General features: G+C 39.4%; 1 protein-coding gene across 2 annotated transcripts in view; it reads left to right on the top strand.

Annotated features, from left to right (window-relative positions):
• The window catches only part of RXFP2 (relaxin family peptide receptor 2), a 63,330-nt gene that overhangs the window by 33,179 nt on the left and 16,083 nt on the right, over positions 1 to 14,068 (top strand). Inside the window, exons 6-12 of one of the 2 annotated variants that reach the window (XM_032149153.1) lie at positions 2,077 to 2,148; positions 2,772 to 2,843; positions 4,885 to 4,956; positions 6,029 to 6,100; positions 9,170 to 9,241; positions 10,160 to 10,231; positions 13,888 to 13,959. In XM_032149153.1, the coding sequence (XP_032005044.1) occupies positions 2,077 to 2,148; positions 2,772 to 2,843; positions 4,885 to 4,956; positions 6,029 to 6,100; positions 9,170 to 9,241; positions 10,160 to 10,231; positions 13,888 to 13,959 (504 nt within the window). The remainder of the gene's footprint in view (positions 1 to 2,076; positions 2,149 to 2,771; positions 2,844 to 4,884; positions 4,957 to 6,028; positions 6,101 to 9,169; positions 9,242 to 10,159; positions 10,232 to 13,887; positions 13,960 to 14,068) is intronic. The other variant, XM_032149154.2, reaches the window with a different exon arrangement.

The following is a 14,068-nucleotide window of genomic DNA, read 5'->3' as shown; positions in this document are numbered from 1 at the left end:
CCAAGTTGTCATGTTTCCAAATATCCCCACACATTCTTTAAGCTACTATTCTGCAAAGAAGACAGCAGAGACTAAAGGATGGAGTTCAAGTTCAGCAGCCTAAATCTGAGACATGGAACGTAGGAGGGACTACAGTTCTCTATGGGGTGGCAACCAGCTAACTAAATAGAAGACTAGAAGCTCTTCATTATTTAAGAGTTTGTGTTTTAACTGATGTCAGTGAAGGGAGATAGGTTGTACACATCAGATGAGTTGTGTGGATCATTGGTTTTACTGTTTCTTTCCCTTGACTTACAAGACAAAAGCATAAGGTCAAATTCACAATTTGCAACTGCACTCATCTCTTCAAGATGTGACAACATGTAGGTAAAATATACATTCCATTTTTGAATTTATCATCTTGAATAAAATGTAAATAGCATTAGTTAAGCAGTGAATTGTATATTTAAGAGAAACTTCAATATACCTACAATACAGTATTTTGCTCTTTTTCTATTTTCATTTGCTACTGTAACATAATTCATCCTATTAACTTTCATTGCATCAGTCTCAAGGCTCTGAAAATGCTAAAACAAATACTGATCTGTGTGAGTTCATCCTATTCATAGCAGAACCTTAAACCAAAAGCAGAATGTATGCTGCTCTGTGAAGCATCTCCCCACAGATATGGTACCGGGAATGGGGGTTAAGATGGCACAAGGTCACACTAGGTTTCAAGTTTACTTTGCAGGATTGACACTGTTGCTTTGCATATCACCACAGATGTAATGCTTTGTAGTGCCAACCCTTGGCATATGGAGGAACATAGGGAAAATGACCATATTTGTAAAGTACTTGGGGTAAAAGATTGTGTCTGCTGATAACTGGAAGCCTGTCCTGGCTTTCTTTTTCCTTTCTAATAATCTTTATTTACTTTCATTTTCTTTTTTTAATTGAAGTTAAATATATATGCTTTACCATCTTTACCATTTTTAAGTGTACAGTTTAGTGGTAGTAAATATTCTTTGTCCCCCTTCATCTCCCCCTTTCCTGACCTCCGGTAACCACTCCAATCTTGGCTTTACCTGGCTCTCTTGAGGTCTGAAAGAGTCACCATCCTGGCATTCTTATAACACAATCGTGACTCAGAGGAAAAGGCTGGGGAGCTCTGCTAGGAAATAATCATGGTATAACAAAATTCACAGTATAGCCAGATGTCAAACGAGCATGTGATCTACAAATAGTTTTGCAGTAGAATATCATAACAATGAAACAGCGCTGTGTAATAGTTTAGGAAGCAATTCAAACCAAAATAAGAGAAATGGAAGCCATTCAAAAGACTATGTAACAATTTGTTACTATTAGTGTAGGTATTGCCTGCCCCTGAGAGCCTTCAGAGACTAGGAATTCAGAGCTAACTTCCCATTGTACAATGAAGACAGCAAATGGAAATTATTTACTTAGATACTCCTGACAGCGCAATTATGGAATCAATACTGTATTGTTAAGTTGCTTCAGAGGTTAAGTCAGTCCTGATCCTGTGACTTGAAATTGGCATACTTGCCCTGGTTCAACTACTGATGTCCTTTGATATCCTGAGTACCTAACTTGCCTTGTCCTTCTCACTTTGCATCATGAAATAGAAAAGAATTAAAACTTGCCCTCTCCTTTATTTCATGGGAATAGAATAAAGATAAATGAGGAGTTAAAGGTGCATCTCTGTGCACAAAGAGGAAGAAAGTTCAGCAGTGCGATGCTGGCTAGTCTCCCATGGCCAGAAACTCCTGCCAGTCAGAACAGGTCGGTCACCACAGTTCCAGTTTGCGGAAACAAGACTAGATCCTTCCGCAGACACATCACACTGGAGTTCAGTGGTATGAATCAGAGATGCCTCAATCTCATTGCATGAGTACTATGAGGAAAGCATTGGCTAGTTCGTAGCCATTTCTCACTGACAACATCTCCCCAACATGAGAACAGGACTTCATACTTCAATTTCACAATTGTCTTCAGGTAAAGAAAGCGGAGAATATGTTCAGCAACCTGATATAGTCCATAAACCATAATCACCTGACTCTCTTATCTTATTCCTACCAGATTTCTTCAGCATAATTGCATTAGACACATATCCAGGAAAGCATTTTTTGGATTATATAATCTGCAAATATTGTGAGTAACTTCTTTCTCATATTGTAGGTATAATTTTAAGTAAAGACTAAAAGGATAGAATGGTACTTTTTCAAGGCTCGACTTGATCGTAGGGAAATGGGAGGAATACGTTATCACAAAGTACTTAGATTAGTTATTACACTGAAAGAATTAAAAGATTCCTATCTTTACCAGAACACATATAAAGGTTCTCCTTAACCTTGTCTTCTCTAGCTTGGGTCACTTCCATAATATTTTAGCATTTTATTTCTCTTCTAACTCTTGCTAACTTGCTATGTATTTTCTTAAAATGCTAGTCTACTAAGGATGTCACCAAAAAGGACAAAAGCAAAAATTGCCCCACATACTTAGTTATTATACCCTTACAATCTAACATGATGTAATATCCCAAAACACTTTAGGACCACTTTCTCTGCCCTGGCCCTGGTGTTGCACACACTGGGCTTGTGGCTATCTGTACCTTCTGGATACCCCTTGAATTTGCCCCCTCTGCTCATTCAGCCGAGTACTTTCAGATGCAGATGTCCATATTCATAATCATCATCAGTGGCTCATATTCTAATTATATGTGACTAAAATGGGGTATTGAGTTTGCCTAATTAACTCACCCATGCTATTTGTAGATATCTCAACCACAACTGCATCACAACTCTCAGACCTGGAATATTCAAAGACTTACATCAGCTAACTTGGCTGTAAGTACTCTAATTCTTCTTTCTCCCATAAAGGATCATAGTCTTGATGATATATAACAGTGCTAATATAGTTTCCACTATTTGACATATCTTATTTTTATACTTACCTTCCTGATTATCATATAATCTGCAGAACCTTATCCATGCAATTCAATATCATGTCAAGTAGTGGTTATGTGCCTGTGTATTTTAGGATGCTAAGCACCATCTGTGGCCTCTACCCAGTAGATGCCTGTAGTATACCCCTTCTCCCAAGAGTTGTGACGACTAAAAATGTTTCCAGACATTGCTGAATGTCCCTTGGGAGGAAAAATTGACCTCTGCTGAAAACCACTGCACTGAAAAGTAAGCAAGTTAAGAACTTGTTCTGCTTTCCAGAGCATTCAGAGAGAAGTCTGAAAACATGATAGCTTGTAGTATTTCACCACTTTCCAGACTGAGCCACCAGCTCTGATCCAAGAAACCTCACGTCAGATGTCTGTGCTTTCACCAGGAAAATACACAAGGGGTGGTTAGAAAGCTTTCTGTATTGTTTGCCCATTTTCTGCAGGTTGGCCTGGTCTAGTGGAAAAAGCCAGGGCCTCAACTTCATCCAGGCCCTTCTGTATGCCTGGCCCTTAGCCCCACGCTTAGTCTTCCAGGCAACTTTTCCCTTTCTTTCTTTCTTTCTTTCTTTCTTTCTTTCTTTCTTTCTTTCTTTCTTTCTTTCTTTCTTCCTTCCTTCCTTCCTTCCTTCCTTCCTTCCTTTCTTTCTTTCTTTCTTTTTCTCTTTCTCTTTCTTTCTTTCTCTATTCCTTCCTTTCTCTTTCTTTCTTGTTTGCTTGCTTGCCTTCCTTCTTTCCTTCCTTCCTTCATTCCTTCCTTCCTTCCTTCTTTCCTTTTTTTTTTTTTTTTTTTTTTTTTTTTTTTTTTTTTCCTTTTTTTTTTTTTTTTTTTTTTTTGAGACAGGGTGTCACTCTGTCACCCAGGCTGGAGTGCACTGGTACAATCTCGACTCACTGCAGCCTCAATCTCTGGGACTCAAGCAATCCTCTCACCTCAGTCTGGTGTAGTTGGGACTACACGTGTGAGCCACTACACCCAGCGAATTTTTTGTATTTTTAGTAGAGACGGGGTGGGTCTCACCATGTTGTCCAGGATGGTCTCCAACTCCTGAGCTCAAGCGATCTGCCTGCCTCATACTCTCAATGTTAAGATTACAGGCATGAGCCACCACACCCAGCCCAGGCAACTTTCTTAATTTTCCTAGACTTCTTTATTTTCATCTGTAAATTATAATTCGTTTTTAAGAGGGATGTTGTGAGGATTATATCACATAACAGTTCCACAGTTCCACATGCAAAGCTCCTGGCATATAGTAGGTGCTCAATGTGGCTCCCTTCTCCCAATCTTGCCCTCACCAGCCACTGCAAGTAAGAGGAAACACAACCTGGCTTCACAGGTAACAAGAGGAATAGAGGCCTATTTCCCCTTACTCTAATTTCTTCTACAAAATATAGTTTAAAACAGTAGTTTGAATATGCAAATAATTTCCCTCTTTCACCCAGAAAGCTCCTCATGAATAGCGTGACATCCATCCATTGATTTATACACATCTTATTTAATACATCAGTTTAACACCATGAGACCAAAGAACTCTCTATGATTTCCTAAAAATTATATTTTCATTCATCCTTCAGCTCAGCCAATCTGTAGGTTAAGGCACTTATGGAGCCCAAATGCATTCAATACATGGAGTTTGTGCCAGACCCAGGTACCCAGAGGTGACAGATACAACCTGGGTCTTTAAGTCCAGCGGGAGGTGGAAGCAGCAGGGAGAAAGCAAAACAATCAGGATCTAACTTGATAAGTGGGATGGAAGCTGTAGGAATTTGGAGGAAAGAGTTGCTCCAACCACAGAGGGAAGGAAAAGCTCTCAGGGAAGGGACAGGTGAGCCAAGTATGGAAGCACACAAAGGAGTAGGCCAGGTGTTCAGGGGAGGCAGGTTTTATTTCACAAATGTCTCTAATATTGGAAATGTTTCTTGATACATTTTGTCAGAATTCTAGATGACAATTCAATAACCAGAATTTCACAGCGCTTGTTTACGGGATTAAATTCCTTGTTTTTCCTGTAAGTATTCATCAACTTTTCAATACATCTATCGATACATTGCAATGACATCTAGCACTAGCTTACAAAAAGAACCTTTAAAAAAATCAAGCCCACAAAAATTTGTATTAGTCAAAACTTTTCCTGTGTTTCCAGCCACAGTTATTGTTAATATAATACTTCCTGGCCATGGCTCAAAGGGAAAAGCTGACCGACCAGATCATAATGAATATTTTAAGCCTACTAGTTGATTTTTCTATCCCCTTTAATTTCCTTTAGTACTAAGGCATGTTTTTATTTGCAGTGGTTGACCAAAGATTGTATTAATTTTCATATCCTAACTATGTTTATATTTTCTTAGAATCTCCCAGGAGTTCATCTCCAACTCCATTTTTAATGGAGGAAAATGTGCCTTTGCCCAGTGAGACTCATTGAAACTTTCAAAATCTTTGTCCTACCAAGAGAGCTGTCTCACGATAATATTTTCACTGTTTATTAACACACTGGAATGATTTATTAGCAGGGGATTATTATGTTCCTTTACAATTGATCATATAACATCATTATTTTTCCATTTGTCAAAAGGAACCACAATATCATAAATTAATCGTGCAGCTTAACATGCTCATGAGTTGTTTTCTTTCCCCAAATTCCCCCTACTGTCACTTCTCCAATTTAATGCAGTTTTCAATGTGGCCCTTTAATATTATAAATGATTAATGATGCCCTTAAGAAGAAACTTTGGATGTATGGTACTGGAAATGATCACAACGTGAAGTTTACAAGGAAAATTACCATGAACTTCAAAGTTATTACCCAATATATACTTTTGTTTCATCTCATAAAATTAAACTGTGTAATATTTATTCCTAGGATATGTATCATACTTATGCATTCATAGTTTCTTTGACAACATCTGCTCCCTAATCTTTGCCATACACATATTTTAAAGACCATTTTGAAATAGCTATGTATGTTATCATCGTAAGATATTAATTTTAGCATGCAAGTTTTGAAATTTTAAAATAATAAAAAGACTGTCCTAAAAGTGTCATATCATTTTATTTCTAATTAACATTTTCTTTGTGTAAAGGTCTATGGTTAATAACTACTTAGAAGCTCTTCCCAAGCAGATGTGTGCCCAAATGCCTCAACTCAACTGGGTGTGAGTATTTATTTAGGAATTAATTTGTTATTTGCCCTGATTAAGGAAACTAGCCATAAAGTTAATTCAAGGTTACCTAGAAAGTCAATCTATAATTTCTTTCCAAAACCAAAATCTGATCATATTACCTTCCCAGTTTCAAAATTATTTGAGGGTTCCCAAAGGGTGAGGGTAAAGTCTGACGTTCCCTTTGAGCATCCAAGACCCTCATTTTCCATTCCTTACCCCATCTAGATGCTGTCCCTAGCCCTCCTATGCATGTATCAAACTACTGCTCCTACAGTCAATTCCCTAAGCATATTGTTCCTTCAACTTAAAAAGTCTTGCTCCCTTATTCTTTTGGGTAACTTAAACATTTCCTTCAAAAGACAACTTAAACATCACCTCCAGGAAGCCATTCCTGACACACCAACCAGTTTCAGCAGCCGCCTATGTACTCCCACACATTGCATCATGTACAAAACTCCACCACACTGCTCGTTTTCTACACCTCATCCTTATCTCAGGGTACTATCACCATATAGTCATTGGGCTTATGTCTTTTTTTTTTTTTTTTTTGAGACAGAGTCTCACTCTGTTACCTAGGCTAGAGTGCAGTGGTGCGATCTCGGCTCACTGCAAGCTCTGTCTCCTGGGTTCAAGTGATTCTCCTGCCTCAGCCTCCCAAGTAGCTGGGATTACAGGCATGCACCACCAGGCCTGGCTAATTTTTATATTTTTAGTAGAGATGGGGTTTCACCATGTTGGCCAGGCTGGTCTTCAACCCCTGACCTCAGGTGATCCACTCTCCTCCGTGCTTATGTCTTCTGTACTGTTCCATAAATTCTGGGAAGGCAGAAACCTATCATACGATTTCCTACCCCAGCATTAGGACAATGACCAGTACATAATAGGTGTTCAATAAGCCTTTGTTAGGATGGATGTACTAAACCATTTCCACTCCTTGTTAGCTTTTAACCAATACCTGTTTAAAACATTCATTTAATTTACGTCGTAGCTTCACCACCATTACCCACCATTCCCTGCCACATACACCTTCACGGTCTTCTGCAACAACCAGGGGTGTCACGTCTATTGCTTTCCTGTTCCGTGAAAATGCTGATGGTACCGCTGCTGGAACTCTTCTCAGTCAAATCATGGAACTCAAGACCCATAAGATGATAAAGTTTTAGTACTTCAGCTTTTGATCCTCTCTAAACTAACCTCAAAATCTCTTGTTACAACACTATTAGGTGGTGGTGTGTTTATTTTCTGATGTTTATTTTTATGTATTTATTTAATTATATGCTGTCAAAAGGCTTCTAAAGCAATAGAGGTCTCATGTAAGTGTGCCACTATTAAAAACGGAAATGATGACCTGAACACCATGAGAATAAGAATAGGTGAAAAGAAAATACTTAGAAACTAAACAAGTGCATATACACAATGGGAAAAACACAGGAAAGAGTAAAGGTAGCAGAAAAATATCAGGGGGCTCAGCCTGCTCTCCCTCCCCAAAAGGGGCATCAGTCAGCAGGAGGTGAGGAACCAGCCTCAGAGCTCAGGGTTCCTGAGACACTCATTTTCACAATGGGCTCCCACAAACACGTGGGAAAAAATAGACACGCAATAAAAACGCATAGGTAGCAAGACAGCCTGATTGCAACCGAGAGCCTTTCAACACAGAGGATAGGAAGCTAAGCGGCCAGACAGGAGAAAACCTGTCCTGGGGAGGCTTCTCCTCTTCCCTTACTTGCTGTCAAGTTGGACAATTGCTCCCACAACCCCAAAGTGTCCTACTTCTGAGAACATGAAAAACACTTTTTCCATTCTATTTCACAATATTTGGATTTTTAGGAGAGTATGGTGTTTGTTATTTTTAATCACAGTATACTGTGTGAAAAATGTACATCTCAAGTTCCTACACAAATCTCCAAGATAGTTTTAAAACAGGATTTTCTTAAAATGACAAAGGGAGTGGTGATTTTAGTGTGACTATGAGAAAAGTTCAGAAGCAGAAAAATAGCTATTGCCATATTTGGGGAACACTGTAAGAAGCTGACTATGAAGAGAAATCAGGAGACTTGGCAGAAAAATGGGCTGTTTCTTCGTCCCCGCATTGCTCAAAGCGGGAATGTCAGAGTGTTCCGGAGGGCGCTGTCTGCGTATGTGGGATGCCACTGACCTGCAGAATTACCTGGCAGAATGAAATCTCCCCAGCAGTGTTTCTTAAACGTCAGCGTGCATCGTAAACAATGGGCGAAATTGCTGAGACACGGATGGCTGGACTTCAGTGATAAAGTTTCTGACTCAGTCGGTCTTGGGCAAGAATCTGCATTTCTAGCAAGTTCCAGGCAGGGCTGAGGTTGTGTCCCTGCCATTCTGAGCAGCATTTCCCTTGGCATTAGCGTCCTTGAGGCATCATAGAAAGAGCCTGCACTTTGGCATCACACAGATCGGGATTCACATCCTGACTCTGGTGTTCAGTATGTACAGGATAACTTTGGCCCAAGATTCTCCTTCAGCAAAACAGAGACAAAAACATCTACCTGATGTTGGAGGGAATGTGAGGATGTAATGATCAATGACGCCATAGACATCGTAGTTAAGTGTCTAGGCTTTAGATTCTGACAGATCTGGGCTGGGTCAGTTCTACCACTTACTAGCTGTGTGGCCAGAAGGAAGTTGAATCACCAAAAGCCTCAGATTTCTCTTATGTTAAATGGGGGATAATAGCAGCAATTTGGCAGGAGTGCTGTGTGATGCATGTAGAACAGCACCTGGCACCATAAAAGCCCAATCAATGGTAGTTTATGATGGTTTGGGCAATAGTATAATTAATAGCATAGCATTCAGCACAGAAAGACACTCACTCAGTGTTAGGCTGCCCTTTCCTTAATTTTATTAACACTAGTTGGAAGGGGGAAAGAAGCATAATATTAGTTATACTAACCTTGCAATAATTAGGAGGAAAGCATAGTAACAACTGGAATGAAGTAAATATAAACTTGAGAACTGTTTTAAAAAGTATCTCTAAGCATATGATTTGTACAAAAAATATTAAAAGTATCTTTCCTCCATGACTTGCAGGGATTTGGAAGGCAATAGAATAAAGTATCTCACAAATTCTACATTTCTGTCGTGTGATTCGCTCACAGTGCTGTAAGTATACAATGGACTTCACTAAATGAGGGGAAACCCTATATATTTGGAAGTTAAAAAGAAAACATTGACAAAGAATTTTAAAGTAGTGTTTTGTTTACAGCCTTGGTGTGACACTGCAGTGCTAGAAAATGCACACACTGATTTATTGATTTGGATGTTGGGGCTGAGCCTCAAGTTAAGGTGCCCATCCTTTAGGGACATCATGTGCCATCTTTATTTCCGTATACCTTCTCAACTGAACTGGGACCTGAAAGTTCCAGTTTCCTAACCCCATGGTCACCAAGGAAGGGAAATAATGCATGTGAAAGGGGTTAGCTGTACAATGATTAGCCAATGACTCTTACCATTTGATGTCCTTCTCCCTAAAGTAAAAAAAAATCATAATTTCATCTAAAAGGAAAAACATCTAATGCATTCTGATTGGCCAAAGATTCTGCCTCATGATTCTGATCGCTGTTTATATTTTTTATGGGGGCGGGAAGGCAGATGGTTTGGACAATCAGTGCATTCGTGCTGGAAAGCTTCAAAACATGAGTGTTTTGGTTTTGTTTTAATTATAGTTTTCCACATTTAGTAAGCACTTAGTGATGTTTGTTGATTGGATGGATGATTGGAAAAAAGAATGGAAAAGGAAAATTAAAAGAGACATTTTCTAAAATAATTAGATCCAGACAAAATGCAGCTTTCTAGACTGCACTCAGGACCTCGAATTGCTCATGACAGCACTTCCTGAAGAGAACATGGGGATGTCCGCGGTGACAAAGTCCTGCCTTAGGTTCCACTCCAAAAGACGCCTCCCTTGAAGACTTCAAAGGAGGCTTATAAAATTCTGCCTGGATCAGTGGCCTCTCCCAATGAGAACTGATTACTACAGCAGACGCAAACCCACATGCTGATTCTCGCCATGTCTTACAGGTTTCTGCCTAGAAATCAAATTGGTTTTGTTCCAGAGAAGACATTTTCTTCATTAAAAAATTTAGGAGAACTGTAAGTAGCGTCGTCTACTAGGAAAATATGATTGCTTCTTCCGAGATTATAAATTTAAATGACTAGTGAGACTGCTTTGCCACTAGTAGCAATCAAAATCCTGTAGACTATTGGATATTAAAAATCAATTAAGAAAACCAACATTATCCTGAAGTCCAAAGCACATTCAAATCAGACAGTGGGCTAAATATGGATTTAGCCTACCCTAGTTTCTCTACTTGTTTTCTTTGGGTGATTTCTTATTTATGTGTGTTTGGGAGTAAATGAGTTTTCCATGGCTTCTTAAACACAGGGATCATTTCTTTCTACTGGCTGGAGTATAGTTAATTCCCAATAAATGTTTGATAATGAATAACTGACTAACTGAAATAATATTAATTCCTTATAACTGAACAAAGGAACAAAGATGCTTACTATTCCTTGAGAAATTATGACTTATATAGCAGGTGAAGCAAATCCCAATGTTGAGAATGAGGGTTAGGCTCACTGAAAAAAATATTCAGAGAGCGCATGTGAATTTTTTCTGTTCAAATATTTGTTTTATGGATCTAAGCCTTTTAAAATCATTTCTCTCGCTATTAATTCATTGCTCCCCACATAATTGTGTATCAATGGAAGTTAAAATTAAGTCTGTTATGTTACACATAGCAGTGATTAGGATAGAAAACTCATCTTTCTGATTGAGGCCTTAAAATGGAAATTAATTTCTGAATTAACCTCTCCCCATTCTTTACGCCTTATTTTGAAATCCAGAAAGGATTGGAGAAAATAACTCATAAGAGTAATCTAAAAAATAACTCATGAATAGTTAAGGTAATTCAATCTAATTAATGAGCATCGTAAATCAAATCCACACATATTTATGAAGTGCCTGGTATGTGCAAGGTACTGCATTAGAACTGAAAGTATGATCATTTTATGGCAAAAACTTAAAGGCAGCTCACTCGGAAAAAGCTTCCTCCCAGGGCATTCCTGCCCAGGCTGTGGAGGATGACTGTGGACTTGGGTTGCATGGTGGGGTAGAGGAATAACCTAGGATAAACAGAGGGGATTTTTGTTTGTTTGTTTTGTTTTGTTTTGTTTTTGAGATGGAGTTTTTTGCTCTTGTCACCTAGGCTGGAGTGCAATGGCGCGATCTCCACTCACTTCCATCTCTGCCTCCTGGGTTCAAGTGATCCTCCTGCCTCAGCCTCCTGAGTAGTGGGGATTCCAGGCACCTGCCACCATGCCCGGCTAATTTTTTTTTTTTTTTTTTTTGTATTTTTAGTAGAGACAGGGTTTCACCATGTTGGCCAGGCTGGTCTTGAACTCCTGGCCTCAAGTGATCCACCCATCTCAGCCTCCCAAAGTGCTGGGATTACAAGCGTGAGCCACCAAGCCTGACCCAGATAGGTATTTTATATATAAACATAAGGAAACAGTGGTACAGAGTCCATATTTTTAAAATTTTCCTAACCCTCTTCTCATCCTACATATAGGCAGAGGCACACCAAAAATAAGAGCCCACTTAAGAGATGCCAACTTGCTATTAAGATCTATAGTGATCCACTGCAATTCACTTAGCCTAGAAAGCTAAAAGAAATTCAGAAGCTGGTAGGCTTAACTTGAACAAGGCATTCATATGTCTTGAGTTTATAAATGTTAAACAATTTTACTGTGCCTTCATGACAACAAACCCATCCAGGGAGGAATAAGCACAAGTACTTGAGACCCCGAAGTCCTTTCCTCCAAAAGAGTGTGCTTTATTTTTCTGGGTAACCCTTTGAAAGGCATTTTCTAGGTGTATGAGATCATCATCATACTGCTTTATTGTCCGGCTCTCTCTGGCCTGTGCACACCTGTGGTCTCCTTTCTGGGCTGAGATCTAGGTGTGCTCCTCTCATCTGGAGGACTAGATGAGACATCTCACTTTGCAGGACTTCAGACTTTGGTGTCACGACAGCACCTCAAAAGCAACCCATTTGAAACAAAACTAACAAGAGACCCCGACCCGATGGCCAGATTCTTCACCTGGACTTGCCATCTCAGTGCCTCCTTCCTGGTAGCCAGGCTTGAAGACCATTCTGTTTCCCTCCAACTTTCTCTTAACACATGTTCAGCCAGACCCTGAGCCCTGCTCTGTCCCCTTAACCCTCATTTGCTCTCACCTGGTCCATGTAGAAGCTCCTGCCTGGTCTTCCTCCCCCAACTCCCAGGTCTTGTTGCCTGTCTTTCATGCTTCTGACAGAATAATCATTCCATAACCCGGAGCAAATGATGCCATTGCCCTACTTAATGTTCTCACTCCTTGTTGCCTGGTGTTTAGCAAAGTCCTTGACACAGTTCTCAAACATTAATGTGCCGAAGAATCACATGGGATGTTGGCTTAAATGCATGTTACCAGGCTCCCTCCCAGAAAGTCTGATGTGATAGTTCCAAGGTGGGTCCCAGGGATGTGCTCTTTTTATAAGCATCCTTGGGGACTTGGATGCTTGGACTCTACTGTGAAAACTACTGCCTTGAAGCGCACGCATGGCTTTCCTGTTTTGTCTCCACACACTCTCCATGACGTCCTCTACCTCTCCCTAAATCTTCCATCTTCCACCCATGTTGGATCACTTCCTGAGTCCTGAAAGTGTCACTGAATTCCAAGCATCTGTGGTTCAGATCATTTTTTACACCCACCTGAGAAGCTGTTCTTTTAGGTGGGCTTTTACCCCACCTAAAATCATCAAGCTTTCTTCAAACACTTCCTAATGTCCCAGGCCAAGACCGATGACTCCTTCCTCTATGTTTTCTCTGCACTTCAATAATAGCACCTGTTTGATTCTTTCCTTGTTTTTATCCAGTTGCTACTCTAAATGTAAGCTTCTTTACAGAAAGAGCTAAGTCGTAGTTATTTGTAACTCCCACATATCCATCAGCAGTTCCAGAGTATCAAAAGAGATCATTTTTGTTTGACTCTTAGTTAGGCAACTGTATATCTGTTTTATCTTTAACATTTTCTCTGACTCAGAAAAATACTCTGGACTCTTAAAGATTCATTTCTTCTGATTTTAACGGGTCTCTTTTCCACATTTTGTAGAGTCACTTTCTTAGGATTCTGTCTAGATTGGACAGTCCTATTATATTTAATTCTAAACTTGCAATTTCTTCTGCAAAAATAGTCCTGTAGAAGAACATATTAAAAGCGTGTGAACTTACTCAAGATTATCTGGGCAGATACTGAGTGGACAATATTGTCTTGGTTGGAATGCAAAATAAATCAAAGATGCAAGACTTGACCTCGAAAAGTGTAGTTGGATAAACAAGAGGCCACATATATGAAGCAAGTGTCAATCATAGAACAATGAAGAGTAGAAGTGTACAAAGAGTACCTAGAGCAGGGGAAATTAACCAAAGTAGATATGAAAGCCAGGTTGGGAATGTGTTGGAGAGAGGGTAAGAGGAAATTCCAGATAGGAACTGGATGAGCAAAGTGTTACATGTCTGTAAGTGTTGGAAACCATATCCGTTTGGCTGACTCATACGGCCCTGTTGTGTAACAAGTTATCAGGTTGGTTAAATTGGATTCATATTGTCTGTTACATCAAATGGGATGATGATAATTGTGAGGAGTAATAAGTCTGTCATTTACTTCCAAAGTAATTGCTTTGGGTTTTCATTGTCGTCAACAGGGATCTGTCTAGCAACATGATAATGGAGCTATCACCTCACCTTTTTAAAGACTTGAAGCTTCTACAAAAACTGTAAGTTCTACTTCTCACCATAATCAGATTTAAAGGGCAACATTTTGAGCTTCCAAAATAATAATACCTTCAAACTTCTTTTCCTCTCTCATCTAATGGTAAAAAAAAA

Source organism: Hylobates moloch, unplaced genomic scaffold (assembly GCF_009828535.3).
Source record: "Hylobates moloch isolate HMO894 unplaced genomic scaffold, HMol_V3 SCAFFOLD_4, whole genome shotgun sequence".
Classification (NCBI taxonomy): domain Eukaryota; kingdom Metazoa; phylum Chordata; class Mammalia; order Primates; family Hylobatidae; genus Hylobates; species Hylobates moloch.
Note: the sequence above shows the minus strand (reverse complement) of the source record. Positions and strands in the feature narration are given on the sequence as shown.